Genomic DNA, 24,202 nt, shown 5'->3' with positions numbered 1-24,202 from the left:
TTTCACAGGTGTAAATGAACGATTCAGTTGTCTCCTGCTTTATTCTAATCAGCAATCACTATAAAGGCTTTAAAGCCTTTTAAATATATTGAGGACTGTTTATAATACAAGTGCTTACATAATATTTCCACCAAAACATCTGTCCTTTCACAATGTTTTTATTATAAAGTTTGGGGGAAGGGCAAATCGTGCAGCAATTGTTTAAACACTGGATTTAAAACAAAACAGGAAAAAAATTAAGTTTACAAAACAAAAATAAGATATGTACAAGTACAACCCACACTTCATCTTGGGGAAAACTCAAGCCCAAAAAGCCAAGCCCAGGGTTGTGATTGCAACAGCCACATGAGGACCGTTCTGGAAACAAATGAACAGCTGTGGATTGCCTAGTTCTTCCTCAAAGCACTGTGGAATAAAAACACATTATGTGTACACCAAGAGCAGTCCTTGAGCTCCATCAGGCTGCATTATGAGAAGATCATATGATTTAAAGGGTCAGAGTTCAGTGTTTACTCTTCTTGGCTTTTTTATGGGAGCGATGTGGTGATCGGGACAAAGACCTCCAGGATTTGTGCTGTGGTGATGGTGACTGAGAGCGTTTCGACTTCCGTGGTGATCGGGATCTTGTTCTTCATGAAAGACAAGTAGTAAAAAAGGATATGTAGTGAAAACCAGCTATACTTTATATGGCAGCATGATGAGACTATTCCATGTTTATCTGAGTTTTTGTCCTGACCAGCCGCAACAACATACTTTAATAGTTACTTGATTTCTAGTTCTGCGGCTTTGAGCTGGGTAACCCCACCTACAGTGAAATCTCATTGGTCCAAACTCCCACTCCACCTAACTGCATTTTAAATATCCAGTATGTTCTGATTGGCTAAGTGTGTGTGGATTTACGCAGAATTTTAGCTTTCAGTGTGGACCGTGAGGTCACTGTTAATTACTGATTTTAATTGGTAGACACAATTAAAAGTGGGTTGCACTCAGTGTTTAAGTAGGATAAGTGCATACCTCTCTCTCCTCTCTTCTTTGTCTCGACTCCGTCCTTTACTCCTCTCACTGTCCTCACTTTTTCTACTTTTCTCTTTATCCCGTGTTTTACTCTTGTCCTCCCCTTTGTCTCTCCGCTCTTCTTTTTTGGACCTCTCTTTTTGCTTCTGTGACCATTTGTCTCCCTTTTCTTGGTCATCCTTGTCAAACTCCTAAAGAGGAAGGGATAGAAAGAAACAGAAAGAGATAATGAGAGTGTTTATGGTTGTATCATCGCATTAAGAGTTACCAGTATCCTGTGCTTATATGGACAGCAGGTATCCATAATAGGTCTCATAATTTTTTCTCCTAATTTGGAATGCCCAATTCCCACTACCTTCTGAAATGCTACACTATGGGATGAATTGGACCACCAACAGTGAGTCAGAACCTATTGCCCAACATCAGTGTCTGACCTCACTCATGCTCTCTTGTCTTGCTGAATATTTCAAAATGTTAAAAGGCATGGGCATAAATCTCTCCCTTTGCTGCTGCTGTACCAGCTTCCACTCATCTGGTAAGGATAGATGTTGGAACATGGCTGCAGGGATTTGTTTCCATTTTAAGACATAAGATCATCAGTGGGGTCAGGCACTGATGTTGGGCAGAGGGGTCAGGCTCATGCTAAGTGGACGAGGGATGAGAGTGTGTACCTTCTGCAGCAGCCTGTTTCTGTAATGCTGAACTTGCTGTTGGAGTGTGATACTGGACTTCCTCTGTCTCTTACCCGACTCTAGTTCATCCTGAAACTTCATCACCTTCACCTGCAAAATGCACAAAAACTCTTTTATAATGCCCGTCAACACATTTGGCTTGATTGCTACATTTATTTTTTATTTCTGTGAGTGCAAGACCGAGAAAGACCATGAAATACTGAGCTTAAGTGAATTACCTCCAGTTCTCTGAGGCGCGTCCTTTTGCTTTCAGACAGCTCAAAGTTTTTCAGAGTACTCTTAAACTCTGCCCCCTCGTACCTGCTGGGGCTGTCAGCATCATCACTGCTGATATCGGAGTCACCATTGTTTTCCTTTAGGCCACTACTTAAGAAGGTAGGAAACAATGAGATCAAAGGTCTTCAAATATTTTTTTTTCTTTTTTATATTTTGATATACCACAGTTAGTTCCGGTCCTCGAATCTGATTGGAAGAGACGTTCCATGAGCACTGATGGTGTGACAGCATCAGCACTCAGACGCTTCACTGTGTGTATCACTCCGCTTGTGTTTGTGCTGTTCTAAACTAAAGTGTAAGCGTAGTGCATATGTGTTAGGAGTTACAGTCTTTATTTTTTAAATTATTATTGAAATATGTTAGCCAGCAGGTGGTGGCAAAAGATAATTTTTTGTGTAATATGAGCCAGTTGGTGACGTAAATTGAATCCGTTAGTCACTGTTTACATAGAACAGCACTCTGAGAGTTTCCACATTGGATACATAGTTTAAAATGGCAGAGGACATCGCTGTTTCTATAGTGAATGACATTTGCACACCAGCTACCCTGAAATAGAGAGGAATACCCCGATTGGACGTCTATATTCCACTGAGAAAACTGACCTCCAGAAAGCTAAAAATCTTTGATTGGGTGTGTCAACAGGTGATCAAAAGACGCTCCATCTCTCTCACTCACTCACACACTCACACACACACCCTTGTTCATCCAATGACTTGTTAGAAACAGCACAAGCTGTGATACTATTTCTGAAGTGAACATATTGAATTACTAACGGAGGCTTGGACACATAATTTGTTTTGAACCAGCAACGGCAGATTCAGATTCACGTAAGAAAGTAGTTCCATAAACAAATGCATTTTTATGACTGTACTCAGTTTTTCCTAATTTGTTTAAAATGTACTTGTTCATTGAACTGTTGTATATAAGCACATTTGCATTAGTGCTATATGGCCCTACATCAGCGCTGCTGTAATTACCTATGGCACTCGGCCTGCGGCCCAATCAAAGTAATGCTGATGTACGGCCATATCTCACTCTTGCTTGTGTGATATTGCTTAAGTAACACTTTATTTTACATTGTCCATGTTACACACATTACATGGTACTATTAATAGTTACTATAGTAATAACTATGAAAGTACAGGCAGCTCTACAAAATAATTACAAGTTCTTTGGGGTTGTGATTAAATATAACAATAACAGAATGCTTTGTGTATGACATTGAGTTGACATGATAGAAAATAGTATGCAAGAGTGCAATTTGATGAGGCAGTTTGACTTACCTTGAATTCACCTCAGAGTCTGAATCATTCTTTGCTGAAAGGATGATAAGAAGAGTTTAACAAGGTATAACAGTTTAAAGGAATGCTTTGGATTCAATATGATATAACCGCATTTGTGGCATATTATTGATTACCACAAAAAAATATTTTGACATCCCTCAGGTTTTGTTTTTTTCAGCTCAATTTAAGTTGTGTAAATTGTCTAATTCATACTTTTGAGGTGGCAATACTTTTTTAGGCTGAAGAACTTCTGGTTATGAGTTACAGATTATGTGTTTGCTCAGCAGCCTCTGTTATACTTGCAGGTAACTGACATTTTGCCACAAATGCTGTCTATAGAGCTTAAGTTGTATCGAACCCAAAAATTTCCTTTAACAACTGTATCTGGAGATTTGCATCATATTTCAATGTCTACTGCCTGAACCCTGACAGTAGCAAAATCCTGGACACATTCTTCACACAAGTTTATTGTTATATTGAGAGTGAGGACACATTCATCTTTGTGTTGTTATTGTACCTGAGGATTCTGAATCCTCCACCTTCTCCCATTTGGACAATGCGATACTGGGTAAAGCCTTATCTGAGCCCTCATCCACTGGATCAGAAACACAAAACAAGCACAAAAAAGGAAATGTATAGAACTTAAAAGTGTACAATGATATGCAAAAACAATATTGTATGTGCTCAATACTTTCAAGGTGTTCAGAACATAATAAGGAAATACAATTAAACAGTGGAACATTATAATAAAAACATCTAATTGTTAAAATAAACAAGATCAACATCTTAAGAGCCCTCAACAGCCTACAACTTACATGGCACACCATCAATATCATCTACTGTGTTTCCAAGGGGAACACCGTCAATGTCGTCAACTGGTTCACCATCAATAGAGGATGGGTCCCAGGTCATGGGTGACCCATCAAGGTCATCAAGTGGTGCACCATCAATTTCACTTCTGTCTAGTGATATACCATCCAGTGGTGCCCCATCCAGATCTGGAGATTCAGGCTAGGGAACAGGTAGGTAAATAAACTACTTATACCCATAACACACTCAAATCAACATAATTCTGAGCTATATTTTTATAATTCAAGCTTCATAATATATTATTTATATGCTGTGCCAAGAGCACAGCAGAAGTGACTTGGAGGTGGTAACTGAGGGCTGCACAATATAGTTATCGGTCAATATTAGCATTCACATAAGTCTGATTAGGCTGATATTTTTTAACTGTAAATAAAATCAGCATTGTGCGATTAGGCTGAATTTGGAAGCAGATAATATCAGGGCTCACTCAAATTCAAACAGTACACTCTTTTTCTATGCTAGGTTTCAAAAGTTCTAAACAGTTACCCATCTTCTACTGTAAAATACTATGTTTTAATGCTATATTACAGGTTAATGTTCAACTGCTAGAGCTTAAGTGTGAATGCTTAATTTTTATAAGAGAAATACAGTAGAGATTTATATGATCAGCCTTTAAACTGGTTATTGGGCAAAGCATAAAAATATTTTTTGATTATCAGTATAGGCTAAAATCTCTAGAATGGTGCATCCCTAGTTAACGTTTTTTCATTTGCCAAAGCTTAAAGGGATAATTCACCTAAAAATGAAGATTCTCTCATTATTTACTCACCCTCATGCCAACCCAGATGTGTTTGACTTTCTTTCTTCAGCTGAACATAAACAAAGAACATTTCAGCTCTGTAGGTTCATACAATGCAAGTGAATGTTGGCTGGAAATGTATACCTCCAAAAAGCACATAAAGGCAGAATAAAATAAATCCATATGACTCCAGTGGTTTAATCCATGTTTTCTAAAGCAATTTGATAGGTGTTGGAGAGAAACAGATCTCTATTCAAGTCAACACAAAAGAAGAATGTGAAAGTGGAGATTTTATCTTCTTTTTCACACACACCTATAATATTGCTTCTGAAGACACGAGCGGTGTCCAAAATTGCTGACTTGTTCACTCATTCACTATTTTCTATAGGAGTCAATTAAATGAATGAGTGAATGCGGACGTTGATGTATATGTACTTTAATTTTACATGTAGGATTATAACAATCAAAACAACAACAACAACAACAACAATAATAATAATAAATCTTCATTCTGTTCATCATGTTTAATATATATTTTCATAATGAGTAAAATAATAATAAAAAACTTGTAAAAAGAATAAAACCATTCAAACAACCGTACACAATTTTTTTTAAATGTATTATTTAATAGCATTGACACTCCCATCCAAACTGGGCTGCATCTAAATGCTGAGAAGAGATAACTTGTGCATAGCGCCCTTATGGGGCTACAATACAGTACTAAAATTATCCTCGATTGATAAAATTAAATGAATTGATTATTAGACTAAAAAACACGTGATATCCGAATATTTGAATAATTCCCACTGTGCGCAGTCTTCGGAGTTAACAATAATATCATCTCAGTGAATCAGTGAAAAAATTAATTACTTAGCAATAATGGCACAATTAAAAAAACATTAAAATGTATGTAATATCTCTAATATATTTTCATCTGTATAAATCAATTATAAATTGTTCAATGTATCTGCATGATTTTGGATCGCTATATTTTATTGTTATTTTTAATCAAGTTTTGAAGTGTCAAATAGTAAAACACTACAGCTAATGAAAATAAAGCATTGCAGGAAGGAAGGACGCTGTAAACTATGGGGTTAGAATAGTTTCTAATTAACATTCAAATGGAAAGATATCCACAAAAAAATAAATGGTTCACAAATGAGATTAGCAAATAAAACAAAAAGATGTACAAATATACGTTTCATCTCACAAACACGACTCTATCCAGCATTCATTTGTGACTTCTGAAACATTTCTTGCGTGAGAGCTGCAGGCAATCCACAAACAGGTGGAATCCATCCATCATCTACTCAAGCCAATTAGATAACAGCCACATTATTAGACCAATTGTAGCACATTCTATCTTCAACCAATTACCCTTCGTTTTACTATCAGGGCAGGACCAGAGTCACAGTGCTCTCATGAGCATGGAATAAAGCACATACAGATAAGCTCCAAGGCCTCAAACTCTAAGAAATGGATGCCATCAGAGGAATACTGTGACCCACTATTCCTCCTCGCCCTCCCAACCCCACTCTGACCCCCAACAAATATACCTGCTGTCCAACTTGAGAACATTTATATTTATATTATATAAAACCATACACATTTAAAATTACACATCTCTGTCCACTTCCCCTCCCCGAGAGCCTTACAAAAACACCAAATAGCTGCCCAATATTAAATTTTTATTAAATAACTAAATTTCTTCGAATGCCACCCCCTTGCCCATCTCCATGCACCACTCCTGAAATGAGGGCGCTCCAGCTGACTTTTTATAGCCCTATATTAATGACCGCCCCATCGCCTAAAATACAGAGTCTGGGGTAAAATGAAATTTGAGTGTTCAATACATCACAAATAAAACTGAACCCTCAACCAAAAGTCTTGGATCTTAACACACCACCAAAAAATATGGGTTGTGGCCCCATCTTCTGATTGGCATCGCCAGCAGGTGGATGTGTCTTCAGACAGCCTATTCAATCTAGAGGGGGTCCAATAGAATCAATGTAAAATTGCATAAGGTGCACCCATGCATCTCTAGATGTAAACTTAATGTTTTTTTGAATCCTAGCCCACACTCCCTCCTCCAATACCAAGTTTAAATCTATCTCCCATAATCTCTTGAGAAGTTGAAGCTCCATTCCCCAGATTCTGCAGAAAGTAATAAACTGATGACTTGTGACCTTTTCCAAAAGCAGTAATCACCAATTCCAAAGTATCTGCCGCTTTAGGGGGGTGTATTCTACTCCCAAAAATTGTACAAAGCAATTGGCACAGCTGTAAATACCTAAAGAATTGAGACCTGTGTATCCCAAAATGTTGAACCATATTTTCAAAGGATTTCAACACTCCACTTATAAGTCATAGAAGTCACTGAGCGTATTAATCTCCCGCACAATCCACTCTGACCAGCAGAAAGAGGACTTATTAAAATGTAACTTTGGGTTCAGCCATGTGCTCAAAGCAACATTTAAATAAATGTCTGAATTAAACACTCAGGACACTTTTGTCCATACCACATACAAATGCGGGATAACTGGGTGTGACTTAAACTCTCCAGCTCATTTGATAGAAAGGCTTTGCAATGGCAAAACAGGGGCAAGAACTTCCTGATCATTACAAAACCAGGGAGGGGCTCTCTCAGGTGGAAGCGTCCAATGTGCCAAATGTCTGAGTCTGAATGCATAATAATAAAACTAAAACTTGGGTAGGCCCAGCCCACCTTTAATTGGCCTATTCAACTTACTAAAATGAAATCTGGGATGTTTACCATTTTAAATGAAGGACTTTGCTATGCTATCAAATTGTTTGAAATAAGAGAGGGGGACATCTACAGGGAGAGACTGCAGCAGGTAGTTAATTCTGGATTCATTTTAATAACATTAACCTTCCCAATCAGAAATAAATAAATAAATAAATGAAGCAGATAAATGTAATTAAGCCCACCTGCCACATCGCTCGAAAACCTTTTTATTAAATGGTCAAAATTAACTAACTAAATCACACAAATTTGCTGGGAATAAAATACCAAAATACTTAATGCCCTGTTTGGGCCACTGGAAGGTGCCCAGCTGAAAAGCTGTTACCGGGCAATGCGCTGTCAGAGCCAAAGCTTCGGATTTAGACCAATTAACTCTGTATCCTGAGAACTTAGAAAATGAATGAACAATTCTGTGGAGGCACGGCATAGATCTTAGTAGGGTCGGAGACGAATAATAAAATATAATCTGCGTAAAGCAAAAGCTTATGCACCACACCTCCTGCCATCACCCCTGGACAATCATCCTTCTTTCTTATCGTGACTACTAATGTTTCCAGGGTAAGACAGAACAATAATGGGGAAAGAGAGCAACCCTGACAGGTGCCCTTACCCAAAATAAAATAAATCTGAAATTAACTATTTGTTTATGTTTTTACCGCCGCTAATGGGTGTATATAAAGTAACACGTACATTTCTAAAATGTTAAAAGATAATTCCATTCTACTATATCAAAAGCCTTTTCAGCATCAAGAGAGATGGCAGTGACCGAAGTCTGATCATTCACCACTGACCACATGATATTGATGAAACGCCTAATGTTATCAGAAGAGCGGAGGCCTCGAATAAACCCCACCTGATCTATATTTATAAAAGATGTCATAAATTAATCGGTTAGCCAAATTTTTTTATACAATATTTTAACGTCTAGCTGGATCAGGGAAATTGGATGGTAACTCTTACACTCACTTGGATCTTTGTCCTTTTTAGGAATCAGACTGATCTGGGCTTGCGTCATGGTTGGCGGAAGCTTGCCATTGTTCAATGATTCTGTATAAACTTCTAGCAAAAGTGGAGCCAATTCTGTAGCATAAGATCTAAAAAATTCTGTGGCAAAGCCATCTGGCCTCAGAGCCTTGACTGTAGGGAAGGCCTTAATTACCTCACCAAGCTCCTTCAAGTTTATCTCAGAATTAAGATAATTGTTTTGCTCAGTCATCAGATTAGAAGTTCTAATGGTACCACAAAGTTACTAATATCTTCATCAGTATATGAAGATGTGGAACTATAGCAATAAAGATAGAATTCTTTAAAATCATTATTAATATCAATGGAAAATAAAGATAAATTGCATTAATGAGTATCACCACTATGGCTCGGTGCAAGCATGGTGTAGCTGTGTTTTTTTCAATGTGGTCGACTTGGGTTCAAATTCGCCTTTTGACCCAGTTTTCTCCATCCTGTTACCCGTCTTCACTCTTAATAATTTCTTTAATACTATATAATAATAAATAACATTAATAGAAATTTGATTTCTTCACAGTGATTTGGTCATGATGAAGGTCAGAGAGTTGAGTGAAAGGTTTGATCCAGCTAAAATTACAGCATGCTCATGAACTGCTTTTTATTTAAGAAAAAATAATAATATGCGTTAATTACACTATAATAAGAAGATAGGAACATATATGCCACAGTGATGTACTTGGGGAAATGAGAACGGGCAGCGAGCGCTCCTCATTGCTTGTGAGTTCTGCAGCTTGCACTCCTTTCCAGTCGAATCGCAAAGAAAAATGCAAACAAATGAACCCCCACTCAAGATATATGTCCACAGAGGTGCAGAGGATGCAATCTTTGTTTTATTAAAATATTAAATTCCATATAGATGGATAAAATCCAAATCCGATTAAATTAGTTACCACTAGACCACCTAGTCAGATGCTTAACAGAAGAACTGATTGATGTACTTCTCCAGTGACTAACGATATCTCATGACCGACAGTAGCAGATGTAGAGCTGAATGCTATAAAAAAAAAATTGAATTGGTCATCAAGAATGACTACTCATTAAAATAATCCTTTACGAGCACTCCTCGTTGCTGTGCAACTTCAAATTAATGCCGCATAAGAATCTCACGAGATTGACAAGGGAGGGATCCCTTCTAGACATGACCAAATAGAGAACCATCTAGTGGTTAAGGGGCGATTTCGGACACAGCTATGCATTAACCACTGGAGTTGTTTGGATTACTTTTACGGTGTCTTTATGTGATTTTTGGAGCATCAAAGATCTGGCCACCATTCACTTGCATTGTATGGACCTACAGAGCTGAAATATTCTTCTAAAAATCATAATTTGTGTTCAGCAGAAGAAATAAATGGTATGGCATGAGGGTGAGTACATGAGAGAATTTTCATTTTTGGGTGAACTATATCTTTAAGACCAGAATTTAATTATATTTCTATCCTATTTATCTGACCTTTGCTCAAAATCTATTGGCCACTGTTCACCTCTGCCCTTTCAATCACTTCCTCTCCAGGTTTAATGATCCCCAGGAATATATTCTGCAGCTGAATCAGAAAGGAGTCTGGATAAACGGCCCAGTCTTCCCACGCACGAAAACATCCCATGATCCTTTGCTGCAGAGAGGTAAGAGAATATTTAGAGAGAAAGTAAGATCAGAGCTCTCTGCAGGGGAAGAATACAGAACACACATAAAGTGTTAAAACAGGCTGTGTTTACCTTAAACTGCTCTGCCTGGAGTCTGGCCTGGATGTTCCGATATGCTTCACTAATGTCGCCAAATATCTGAGGCAGCTTTGTCTCAAAACTATTCCACAGAAGGACAAAATGCTAAGTCCAATAAAGATGATGTGAAAAATACATTTATTTTTAATAGGGTTGTCAATTTAACGCGTTAATTCAGTGGGATTAATTTGACAAAAAATAACACAATTAAATCGCACTGCCCCCGAACCATAATAAGGAAGAATCCTGAGAAATGCAAGCTTGTAGTACCACCTGTTTACTCCAGAGGGCAGTAAGTGAAATTTCAGCTGTATGAGCAACGCGCAGTTTATACAGTGAAAAAAACACTTCAGTAGGCAGAACAACACAAATATGCGTTACGTTCTTGCGTTCAAAATACTTGAAGGAGCACAAATGCAAACTAAGGGATCTCAAGATGTGTTTAAAGATTGAGTATTAAACCATATTTAACTTGAAACAGTGACTTAAATATTTTATGTTTATGACGCAACACACCCGAGACGTCTGACGAAGGTCCTTAAATAAGCCTTCATAATAAATCTCCAACTGACTGACAAATTCACTTGCGAAATGGATTGCTTTGAACTGTATCCCAATTACTGACTTATGATCAATAATATGGTAGTAAACAATACATTGTATTCTCAGCAAATATTTGTATATGCGATTAATCACGATTAATTAATCGGGACACCATGTAATTAATTCGATTACAATTTTTAATCGATTGACAGCCCTAATTTTTAATCCTAAAAATGCATTTCTGGTGTAGAGCAATTTCAAAAGACATTGAGGAAAAAGCGACCACAACATTCATCAAAAAGAATCATAAAGAACGTAAGTTAAGAATTTTTCAAAATAAATCAAACACCCTAGATGATAGGAGTTGCATAGCTGACTCACAATTTGCGGTAATATGAAGCATTGGCAACTTTGGCGCAAGAGTTGTACAGGATGTCAGATATCAGGTAAAGTCTGGCAATCTGCAACATACACAAGACACCAGACTAAACAAAGTGCCAAAAGAGTGTGTCAAATGGAATTTGTAACATAAACAACCCTTATTGTGATTTGTCATTGCAGCTGCATCTCTATATGATTGTAAAGTGTGTGTACCTTCTTCTGCAGTGGTGTGTGTGGTATAGACAGCGATTCAGTGATGCAAGAGACAACCTCCTCAGCAGCCTCTGCTCTCTCTAAACAGAAAAGCATTGCATCTCCAATCTCATCTCTGCGGGGAGTCAGCCCTCTCAGCAGGGCCTCTAACCTCTCTCTGTGTCTGAAAAATAACACACACATTCAACATGTGAACACTTTACAATACATATGATGCAAATCTGAATCAGTGACGTACTGAATTTATTAATAAACGAGTGAGCCCGTTTACTTGTATAAGAATATTCTGAAATGACTCAGAATGTGGTGTTATAGATTATGTATAATAGAAATATTGATTTTGGAAATCCACTGTAACAGATTATTTATTTCGCCCTATCTGCACGTTTCCATAATAAATTAATTTTGAGACATACGAGGTAACAGGCAGGTGTAATATATGGTATGTAATACGTTCAGCACATATTTGAAGCGAGGAGGAGGCAGAGGAGAGACAGTTAAACATAGCTAAATCAGTTTACAGATGTAAAAAGCTCAGCAACAGACTCATTTAAAACTCACCTAAATGTTTTTTTTTTTTCAAATAATCCTTCAGCCTCTTGTCTGCTGATGTTGAGGACATGAATAAAAACAAATGATTTAACTAAAATGCAGCATAATCAATGGCAAGAGTGAACAAAAGAGAACAGTGGGAAACCAATATGCATGTAGTTTATAAATAACAATTGTAATGTAGCTAGACTATGCATATTTCATAATATGTAAACAAGCATGTAAACCTCTTTTGGAACAAAGGTTTAGCAAGAACATTGACATTAAAGAATTATGTGGATTTACAGTAAAACACAGTCAATGATTGTACTTACTGATAATGAACATAAATAACTGATGAGTTGAATATGCTGCATATGGGCAGACTGCACTCACTTTTTTTAGAAAACCTTGGTGACTCGCACAAGAACATTCCATATGAATGAACGAGTGAATAATTTGCGCATGCACATTTATTGTATTCCGTCTCACTATTAGGATATTTGTGGGCGTTCTGTAGGTGGAGTCCATGTGTGCATGCTTTTAAGTTGAATTGCAATTTATAAAGTGGGATGCATTCAGGAACATTTCTTTGTGCAAACGGACATTTTCTAAATCGTGTGTAATAATGAAAATCAGATTGTGTAGCCTACAGAACTAGACTGAGAGACCATTTAAAGGCCTTTGCAGGTGTTTTGAGTTAATTAGCTGATTAGAGTGTGGCACCCGGTGTCTTCAATATTGAACCTTTTCACAATATTCAAATTTTCTGAGATTAGAGGGTTTTTCATTAGTTGTCTGTTATAATCATCAAAATTAAAAGGAATGAACACTTGAAATATATCAGTCTGTGTGGAATGAATGTATACATTATCCAAGTTTCACTTTTTGAATGGAATTACTGAAATAAATCAACTTATGATAGTCTAATTATATGACCAGCACCTGTATATAGAAATTTGTGGGCAACTGATATGGGTTTCTTAATGGCCGATGCCAATAGAGAGCAGGATGGCTGATATAAATGTTGATAAATATAATACAACAACAGCAGCAGCAGCAAATCAGATGTACACAAAATATCTTTAGTGAAGCAAACACTTATTTTGGGCACTATTTACTCCAATTTGCATACGCTTGAAAAGAAAAACTTTGAAAACAGAAAGTGTTGACTATCCATTGACAAATCTATCATTTTGAAACTGACACTAGGGAAAGTTAACACTTCTGTTAATCAGTCAAGGGAACACCATTATGGTCAATGCCGATAATCACAAAAATACCAAAAGTATAGTTAGTGAACTATGGTTGTAAGTTGCATTGTTATCATCATAGTTCAACAACTTGGTGTTTCCCTAAACTGTAGTCCAAACGAAAATTAACAAGAAGCATCATAAAGTTGTGTAGTTGGAACAACAGGTCTCCACCTATGGTTAGAACACAGTAACTTTTTAGTTTGGCTTATTTCTCTATGTTTACACATAAGAGGTGATCTTATACATTTTTGAAGAGTGTCATGCATATGTGATCATGTGCGTTGGGGGAACCCATAAGTCTGATGAAGAGAAAGCCCCACTTTTGCAGCGCAATGCATTTGTAGCATCACACAGTGCACACCATTTTTGTGTCTTCAGTAGCTTTCACACATTTAATAGCTTTCTGGTGTAAATTAGCTATTACTGTATAATTTGAAAGTCACAAAAGTTATTACTCCTCCCACTGCATAACGTCATAAATGACAGTTCTATATTGTTGAACCAATATGGTTTGAAAGACAGATGTGTGACATAGCTCCTACGGTTCGGGAAACAGTTGTGACTAGCTACTAAATTACTCCAACAATGCATCGTACGATGGTGGTTAAGCAGTGAGTTACACTGTTGTAAGGAAAATGCACCCCTGGCCGATATATTGGTCTATCATGACAAAAGTAAAATACTCCCAACCATAACTCACATATCCCACAATATACATACCTCCAAGGAGATAAGCCTCTCAAAAGACTTTAGTCAATGTAATCACAATATTAAAATTTTCACAAAAACAAAGTTGTGAGGGATAGATGAACAGGCTGTTAATACCTTCAGGAAAACATGGGTTGTGATAATTAGACATGACTTTGGACATTTAGTCTAGCCCTCGCAGCCTTGTGAAAAATAAAAAAATGGCACCTACACTGACTTTGGTCCTTATGACCTAAAACCTCTACTTATATCTGAGAGGAAAATCTGCTTACTCTGTCTTCATGTGCCCTTTCTTTTGCTCTTCCTCTTGAGTAGGGAAGGAGATTTCTTCTGCTTCTTCATCACCATGGAGATACGGGTTGAGGAGTGGAGGCTTCCACAGGGACCCACTCCTAAACATTCTGAAAGTGGAAGTCCTCCAATTATTTGGGTTCTCTCCCTGAAAAAAAAAAAAAAAAAAAGACGGTGAATATGAATGGATGGAGAAAGTTTTAACAGTCTGTTCTAACTTGCAGTGCAGGGCTCAGCAATAAGGACTTCCCAATGGCCCAGGGCCAGTTTGAGAGAGATGAAGTGCTGAATGACACCTGAATAACATTGTTAAAGCCTGTTTATAAATGTGTCTGGAAATCACGCGCTGCTCAGTATTCAAAATGTAAGAATACATTTAATTAAGTAATGTTTCAAAACGTAATCATTAATTCGACATGATATTGGTGTTTGATATGAAAAATATTAGCATGATCACAATGGCTATTGTTATTTTCAGAGATGTTCAGTTGTAGCCTGAAGATATTTTTTTGTAGCCTACAGGTACATTATTTTCTTTCTATGCTCGGGAGTCTTGGGACTTGTGTTGGTTGCCTCATTTTATATCCATCCATAGATTAGGCCTGATATCCACCTTACTGTATATTTCACATCACAACCGATATATTAGCAAGGTCTCCTCTCTCAGGAATGTTTTATTCTATTCAGTCAATAATCAAATCTTTAACTCAGTGACTAAATCTTTTATCCTGCTTGTGAAAACACTACACATGGTCAAAAGCTGACAGCATGACCAAAAACCCATCCTTTGCTTCACAGAAATATTCCCTTAAAAACACATGTGTAAATGTTTGGACAGCTGAAGTTAATATGATGAATTTATATCAGTAAAGCACCGATATGGGGTTACATAAGGCATAAATCATTTCATACTAATTATAAATGTACTATATTTTGGGAGGAAATTGTCTTAAAAAAAATAAAATATATATATAAAATTAGAAAATTTTGGCAGGGCAAGTAAAAATCCTTACCGTTGAGCCCTGCAGTGTGTAGCCATGACAATGGCTAATTTACCTGTAGTATGGAGTAAAGCTTCCATCTGTAGTACACATGCTCGTGACTCTTATTATCAAACAAAAACCTGCAACATAAACAAACATTTGATACACAAAGGGCTACATATAATATACTGTACACAAAAAAGAATGCAAGTGGCCAAGCTATCCTAGTATAACCAAAGACAACAAAAAGTAGAATAATACACACACCTGAATTCAGGGTTGTTTTTTTCCCGGCTCATGATGATGGCCTCAAACATGGGTCCTTCTCTCACCACAAACTCAATCATTCTGTGTATCAAGCCCAGCAGGTTTCTATCAGCCACAAAAGAGATGGATGAGAGAATGAACAAGGGCCCTCTTTTCACCTCCCCACTTTTCTCTATCACTCCATACAGTCAACAGTCTTACCATGTCAGTCCTATAATTTCCTCTCTCATTTTCACTATCTGTCAGTTTGATACTGGGATTTCACATTTTTTTCTCGAGTAAAAATCAGACTGCAATCTAATGCTACCATAAACCTACGAGACCGTTTTAGGGAGTGTGTTTTAGTATAATGATAATTCTTAATTTATAGAGAAAGGCCACTGTGTAGTGATTTTTGCAATCTGTAAAGATTGATCATGTTTTTACAGTAGCAATTACTGGGTGTGTAAATATGCATATTATTTAGAGCCCTAGTTTATTAACAGAATAAAGAAGAGGCTGGTGTTGCTAAAGATGGGTAGGATGGGTCTCTTTGATCAGTTGATCTACTATCTCTCTTAGCATGTATATGTAATTTGTAACTGTAAGTGTATGAGTGATTGTCTTGGTTGCAATCTAAGATCACAGATGTAAGACAGTACCTTTCCGATGATCTAACCACTGTGATTTAGGAGTCAAAGTCTACAGGTGAGAGTGTTTGTGTGTGTTTCAGTGGCATTGGTGTTTTAATAAATGGACAGAGAATGTGTACCTTTCTGGGGGGATTACCACTGTCACTACGGCCTCGGACAGAGTCTGTTCATGACGTCAAACCAAATGATGAAGATACAAAAATACAGTGAGTTTATATTTAAACAAACTGCAGCATATTCATGATTAATATTATTAGCAGCAGCTAAACGTCTTGACACATGCTTCGCAAACAGATGAGGTCAGCTCACCGTATCCTCTGTCTCTGACTGAGGGACATTCTGTGTACATTCAGACACTCTTTTACCACCAACCTGTCTGGCTTCATTGATACCCACACTGTGAAGTCATGAGCTCATTTTCTTCCCAGTTCAAAGGTGAAGTGTATAATTTCTTTGCCTCTTGCAACACCAAACAGAATTGCAAAAATAATGACAGATTTCACTTCCTTAAGTCAGATAAACAGATAGTGCCCATCCCAAACGGAGGCCATTGGTTGAGTTTATGTTGCGGTTTTGGGCTAGTAGGGACGCTTAAATCTTTTCAAACAAATCAACCTACAAATGGACTACTTATAGCAGTTTCAAATTGACAAAATCACAAACTTCACCTTAACAACTACTACATTTTTAAATGTCAACTCAAAGGTACACTTGCCAAATAATCTATGGTCAAAGTGCTCTTTTCTCTAAGTTGTTTTCACATTAGAGGTTTTGGTGCAGATTGAGTTCTACTGACCAGTCCGTTTAGTTCATTTAATTAGACGAAGCTCTAGACCATGATCTTAACACTGGCCAGAGGACCATATTTCCGAAACTCCCACACCAAGTGTGGGACAAGCATTGTTATCCATGTCTAACTTTTAGATTGCAAGCTTTGTTGCCTGGCAGTGGTGATAAACAGCTTCTGGTGATACCCACATTGATGAGAAAATGTTAAAAACATACTGGCAAGGGACAGTAAAATTTGGGTTTAACATCAAATAGGGCTTGGTATTGCTTACCACCTCAGGATACGTATCCCAATACATAACAATAATATCATAATTGGATCACGATTGAAATGATGCATAATCTGTGAGAAAGAAGCAGCATTTCCTTGAGAGAGAGTGAATGATGCAAGTTCAGTTTTAAACTTTCTCTTGTCTCATAGAAACGGTTCCGACCTCACTGAGAATCGCAGCTCTCAGAGTTTGCATTTTTTACACAACCTGCTTCTTTATTATTGAACTGTTGGTCATGAAATGAATACACAAATAGATGAAGAGAAAAATCAATACAGGGAATTAAAGCATCGATGCAATAATGTGAGAAGTAGAAATTTGCAACATATTGATATGTGATTGTATTGGCACACCAATACAAAACTCAAGGCAAACATATGAACTTAGTGTGAAAATGACATAAAACTACTTTCTCCAAACTACAGAAGCAATTTTGCGCTTTGACTATTCGGTTTCTAGCAATGTCCAAGTTATGTTGTATGTGCCGTTGCCCAAAACAGTATTATTTAGCAAATGCTCTGCAAGCCTTGGAGGGTTTGGATTTTACATATTTGGTGACTCATCCATCTCTGTTTTACAAATCAAAAAGTATCAAGGAGCTGAGAAACAGCAAACCGGTACAGAATTTTAAAATCTAAGAAGCAAGACTGGTTGGTAGGAATGGAGTGTCTCTTGTTACCCAGGATGCCTCAAAGGCTAAAAGTAAACATCTAGATGACTGAGTTTCCAGATTTAATCTGCTTGTGATTCCTTCTTTGGTACAATATACATAGGCAAGTTGAATCAATTAACTAACTCAAATTAGTCACAATTTCCACAACATAATTATTGGAATGTTTTAAAGTAGATTATGTAATTTTATCCAAAAAAAATACACTTTTCCATTTTCAGTGCCCAGCTGAAGGTTGACTCATCATATTTCTCTATATATGAATCTCTGATGTGTACAGATAAGTAATACTAAACTCAGGGCAGCTTTTATTACAGTAGGTCAAAAACTTAGGTCAAAATAAGTCTAATTTATTACTATTAAATCCTAAATTTGAATTCTAAGCTTTGATCTTTTGTATCAACCAGAAAACATTGTTTTTATTGGAGACAATCTCTCATTTTCATTCAGCTCCTATTTTATTATAGTTTGAAAAAAAGGTATACTTTTATTTCTTCTTTCTGTAATGCTTTATGCTCTCAGAGTCCCTTGCAAACCTTCATTCAATGTCTCAGCTCTGGCATACCATACTCTACTACCCAGACACCAGAAGACAGTGTTTGTGTTTACCTTGTGAAAGTCATCCTCTGAGCGGTTCCTTGATTTGGTAAAATCGTTTCTGAAGCGGTCTCTGGGTTGGGCGTTGAATGGCAGTCCAGAGGGTGGAGGGGGAGCAGTGGTCTTTAGCACCCCAATAGGGGTGTAAAGAGGTTGTGGAGGAATACGTACTGCCTTCCCCCAACCCAGCTTCATTTCAAAACCCATGATGGTTTTTCCTGAAAAACAAAGAGACCAGAACTCAGTTTACCACAACATATAAAGAGCACAGGGCCATGGCAAGGATTTCTCACCGTCCAGTGCAGCCAGGGCACGCTCCGCATCTTTTCGTGTCATGAAAGCAACAAAACCACGGTTGGTGACTCTTGTTCTCTCTTCCTCCGTGCGAGGCCACATGATCTTAACACTGGCCAGAGGACCATATTTCCCAAACTCCTTACAAAGCATCTCTTCTGTCATCTAATGGGACATAGACAAAGTTAAAACTTGGTCCACAAAAGCAAAACTATGACTCTGTTTCCACCTGGTATTAAGCTGCATTTTTGGTGATCCGATCACATGTGGTTAGCGTTAGTACAGGTGTCAATGGGGTCTAAAATATTTTGTGATCAGATCACAAAACCCACTTACAAATGTGGTCAAAAACGCATGTGACCGCATTGTATTTGAGTAGTAAATGCTAATCCGTCCTGTATGCGTCCTGGCAGCAATGAAGCACCACCCCTCACCTGTCAATCAACTGCTGTGCTAAAACAAGAGTTTAAACTGTGTTGTTACGAGCAGATTAAAAGGAAATAAACATCCGGTCTGAAAAATTTAAAAAGTGGATTCAAACACAAACACCAGAACTTCACATCTTCATCTTTTCAGTGTGTCTGAACTCAACATGCACGGCCACTTATGAGAAGCACGAACAACTGCAGCTCAGGTTAATACAGGTAATCCACTAAAACAGGGGTGGGGAACCTAATTCCTATTTGAGGGCCATTTGAGTACAAAATTATTTGTAGGCCATACAATACAATTGCTTGAGTTGAAATTAACACACGCAATCCGTTAAGTGCTCACACAGCAAGAAAAAAGTATTTCTATTATACAATGTTTTGCAATATGGAATCATCTATCCATCCATCCATCCATCCATCGTCAACCGCTTATCCTGTGTACAGGGTCGCGGGGGGCTGGAGCCTATCCCAGCTAACATTGGGCGAAAGGCGGGGGACACCCTGGACAGGTCGCCAGTCCATCGCAGGGCCACACATAGACAGACATACACTCACACTCACCTCCACATCCACACCTAGGGCAATTTTTTTGGAGACACCAATTAACCTAGCCTGCATGTCTTTTGGATGGTGGGAGGAAGCCGGAGTACTCGGAGAGGACCCACGCAGACACGGGGAGAACATGCAAACTCCACACAGAAAGGCCGGGGCACAATATGGAATCATATATTTTTTAAATAATTTTTGCTTTTCAAATAATTTCTCAAATGGCCTCATGTGCATAAATGCATAAAAGAGCATAAAATGCTCTTGCGGGCCTTATACGGCCCATTCCCCAACCCTGCACTAACACAACGTAACAATTCTGTTCTAAATGTTGTGTTTGTGCTTAGATTCAATTTCAGATGCATCTGGGACAGGGGTGTCAAACTCAGTTCCTGGAGGGTCAAAGTCCAGCAGAGGTTAGCTACAACCCTAATTAAACATACCTTAAATAGCTAATCAAGGTTTTCAGGAGTGCTTGAAGATTACAAGGATGTATTTGAGCAAGGCTGGAACTAAACTCTACAGGGCTGCAGCCCTCCAGGAATGGAGTTTGACACCATTTCCCCACCCCAAGCTTTCTTTTTCTTTTCTGACTTTGTTGTGCTTAAATGTCATGAAGTAACCCACTGACATGGTCATGATTGTTGTTTATCTTCATGAAACATGAAGATATGAAATCCGGACACAAGTGGTCACAGGAGATGTATTTGTGTGACCAGGTGTAAACAGCGATGTGTCTCACCTGACCACAAGTGATCGGATAACCCAAGATGGATCTTAATTCCAGGTGTAAAAGGGGTCTATGTGACTTTTCGTGCTAGCCTTAGATACAGATTAAGGATCCCTTTGTGAAGTTACTCAATCAGCAGGATATAGTTCTATACTTCTCACCTTGGGGTTGATGCAGCCAATGTACAGGTTTGTTGTATTTGGCACTGCAGGATCATCATCAAATACTACAAACACAATATATTAAGTTATTTTAGCTTCCAGTGGGTCTTTAAAATTAATTGTGTGTAGTGTGTGTTTGTCAGACTTACTTGATCGTCGTGTCAGAGGTAAATCCACATCAGGGTATACTCCTCCAGAATCACCTTTCTTCCTTTTGTACCTCTCCTCCCTTTCTTCCTGTATTCTGAATGACAGATTGAATAAAGACAGAACACTCTTCAAGTACAGAGTAGGAGTCCTTGGTTTATTGTTTGAGCTGATTAAGACAAAAACAATCCAATAAATCCAAAGAGAAACACTGACTGTTTTAATTCCTCTTTAAAAAGCTCCAGATTACTCTTCTTCTTCTCATCTGCTTTCTTTTTAACAGCCTACAAAGGAAAAACAACATTTAAGATCCAAACGTTAAGCAGTTGCTATAGACCATTATGCCAAAACGTTCACAAACATTTAGAATCTTTTCCTTACTGATACTGTGTTGAACATGTTCTCAAAGACTATTACAATCAATCTTTTTGTGGAACAAATGGTCATTCAACACTCCTTCAAAAAATATATATTTGATAAATAAGCATTTTTATAACTTTTGGCTACGACTGTACACAAAACCTAAACAAAAAATGTATAGTGTAATCTAATGTTTACAGTGTTACACAAAGATGATTTTCTAATCTAGGATAACTTCCTTCTTCCTCAATCTTACCTTTCTTCACTCTGAGGATATTGAGCTCATATGACTACAGGTCACTTACAGTTTTTTTATGTTCAGGCTGGGTAGGTGAGGCATTCTGCGATGGAGAAGTAAATTTAGTGACAGGTCTGTAGAGTTTGTTCTTTTTCACTTCCGCAGCTTCTTCCTCTGAGAAAGAAAGAGATGAAGAACAGCAAAAACACATTACAGGTCAGTGGCTCCAGACTTCTTCCATTTAAACTAACAGTGCAGTTTTGATTTATAGTTTTTAGACTTTGCTCATAATTCAAACTAACCGATGACCAACTGATTAAACCAACTAACCAATTTCAATCAGAAAGCACAACAACACACCTTTAGTTGCATTTACGATGCCACCTCGTACAAATGTCTTCACACCACTCTTGTCATTAGTGTCAAATGAAGCTAAAAATTCTTCAAAAACTTCAGCAGCTTTCTCCTCCTCCTGTAAACAGTGAGATAATGAAAAATTAACACAAAAACAATGGATGTGTTAGATAACTAATTTGCTGAAATCAATAGCCTGACTTAAACAACTATATCTGACTTATAATTAATTAGATTTTAATAAATTATGTCATGCAATGCTTATATGTTTAAAGGTGCACTCAGTAACTTTTTGTTTGTGTCATCTTGGACCGGTGACACCTAGTGGTGTAGATGCAGCATCATTCAAAATCAATAGTATTCAGTTACAGGTGCCATTGTAGAAATTCATTATTCACAATCAGCCATGATTAGATAAATTCAAGAGTCAAAGTAACAAGACGGTTAACAAGATTAGGCAAGTAGTATTTAGCTGGTCATATGCTTCTAAAATGGCAGCCCCCACGAGGACACCCCTTCCCCATGTAGAATAAAACTGCTTTTATAAGGTTACTGATATAACTAGAGTCTTCATCTCATTTTATTGATACTGATTTTATAGTTTCAAAATGACAATTCATTTCTTTAGGAGTGCATCTTTAAGGCACCAGTCTAGTTTTATCATTTGAATGTACTTAATAACCAAGCACTACCACTCTGACCATCTGAATCTTAACATATATATTAGCAAAGTCATTTGAACAAAATGTTTTACATTTTGTCATGTCAAACTATTTGTGATGCTTTAGACAGGCACAGAAAGTTTGATGACAGAAACCAACCTTTTTCTTGATTTCCTCTTGCTCTCTCTTTGTTATTGTCCTCTTCACCGCCACAGATTTTCCTTTTTTGTCTGCCATGTCAACTCTCTAAAACACAAATGTGTTACCTGGACCACTGAGAGGGAAACATGCAAGAATGTAACCCTATATTTTGGATTGGGGCATCAAATGTAATAATTTAAGAATGAACAACTTAAAAGGAGACCACAAATCTTAACATGTGATATTATTTTTCATATATATATATATATATATATATATATATATATATATATACACACACACACACACACACACACACATACATATATACATACATACATACATACATACATATGAAAAATAAAAACTTTACTGGTTGAAAGGCCATTTCATCCAAGTGATCTTTTGATCAAAATTAACAACATCTGGATGCAGGTTTTCTTGCCCCCGTTTCACTAAACAAAAAGACAGAGGACCATATATGTTCTAAACATCTCCCTGTAATTGGTGCATGATTCGTGACAAGGGAAAACTACACCCAGTGGCTTCTAGTTGTTTTATAAGTATTAACAGGAACTTTCAGTAGTCATAGATCTGCTGTTAATGGTAATGCCCCCCATCATTCAGTCTGCAACTGTGTTTCCTATCGAGCTGCCTCCCTGACATCATTTTTGGCATAATAGGCGCCAATAAATCCCACAAAAGGTGTCTAAGTAGGCAGCTAACTGGGTTTGGAGACTCCGTATGTGTGAGTTAGCGTATGGGCTAACATCCCTAGAGCTCATGGCCTCCTGCAAACTCCAGCCAGCCATCTGCTGTCAACATCATTTACAATGAAGGAGGGTGTAAGCAACGCCTATGCGAAGCAGCAACCAGTTGCACATTTGTAAACAATCAACATAGCGACTTACACAGTTCATGCGCTGAAAAAACGAAACCGTTCGTTTGTTGTTAATCCGCCATTTTGAACTCACTAGAAATGGAAATAGCGGAAAAATGACGTCAGATGGCAAACACCTATCAGAGCTCAAAACGCCAAAATTTTCTGCGATTGCGGCGGTTATTCCTCCCATCACGACTCGCCACTTAAAAGATTCGTTCCTGAACACTGATTTGTTCACTACTGTTACACTACTTGAGATTAAATATGGCCTTGGTGACCACTGGTTTAAGAATAAAACAATCCGGTCGATTAGAGCTACATGTGTGTAAAATAATCTGTCATGTCTTGACACAACCATCATGTGATGTGGTAAGTAACCCTCTAGGGGTGCTTTACTGATGGAAATATATTATTTGATGTTTTGATTCACGACCCTTCCAAAAATAAAATAGTCACCTCTTGGTCGTGATAGTTTACTGTTGTTACTAAGCAAATTTGGGTAAACATAATTAAAACAAACCATGTTCGAAAGTTACTTTTTCTAGAATTGTAGAATTTAAATTTCAAATATTCTCTCAATTTCTCTCTTACACTTTTTTTTTCTAATAGTTCATTTAGCTTAAAGCCTTTAAACTAATACTTCATTTAGCCAATGTTCAAGAGTAATCATGTCTTCAAAATAAAAAACCTTATAAATCTCAGACCCAATCACCCAACCTGCAACTGCATGTCTAATATAGTC

The 24,202-nt window shown here is 37.5% G+C and overlaps 1 protein-coding gene across 2 annotated transcripts; it reads right to left on the bottom strand.

Annotated features, from left to right (window-relative positions):
* Window positions 1-140: 140 nt before the first annotated feature.
* Window positions 141-23,558, bottom strand: zgc:163098 (uncharacterized protein LOC100037380 homolog). 2 transcript variants are annotated; one of them, XM_052117769.1, is made up of 24 exons: window positions 23,489-23,558; window positions 22,596-22,682; window positions 21,781-21,892; window positions 21,488-21,594; window positions 21,039-21,106; window positions 20,825-20,919; window positions 20,676-20,740; window positions 18,807-18,972; window positions 18,526-18,731; window positions 16,305-16,348; window positions 15,554-15,658; window positions 15,360-15,426; window positions 14,285-14,451; window positions 11,518-11,680; window positions 11,305-11,384; window positions 10,375-10,462; window positions 10,143-10,271; window positions 4,081-4,276; window positions 3,783-3,860; window positions 3,266-3,299; window positions 1,925-2,072; window positions 1,686-1,796; window positions 1,015-1,205; window positions 141-629 (listed from the first exon to the last, which is right to left on the bottom strand). In XM_052117769.1, exons 1-24 carry the CDS (start codon window positions 23,495-23,497, stop codon window positions 503-505), a joined length of 2,643 nt encoding a protein of 880 aa, XP_051973729.1. In that variant the 5' UTR covers window positions 23,498-23,558; the 3' UTR covers window positions 141-502. The 2 variants fall into 2 exon arrangements, with proteins under 2 accessions (XP_051973729.1, XP_051973737.1); XM_052117777.1 differs by having other exon boundaries at window positions 1,925-2,069.
* Between the last annotated feature and the right edge of the window lie 644 nt (window positions 23,559-24,202).

Source organism: Xyrauchen texanus, chromosome 4, assembly GCF_025860055.1.
Source record: "Xyrauchen texanus isolate HMW12.3.18 chromosome 4, RBS_HiC_50CHRs, whole genome shotgun sequence".
Lineage (NCBI taxonomy): Eukaryota > Metazoa > Chordata > Actinopteri > Cypriniformes > Catostomidae > Xyrauchen > Xyrauchen texanus.
The sequence above is the reverse complement of the archived record's forward strand: the minus strand, read 5'-3'. Positions and strand labels throughout refer to the sequence as shown.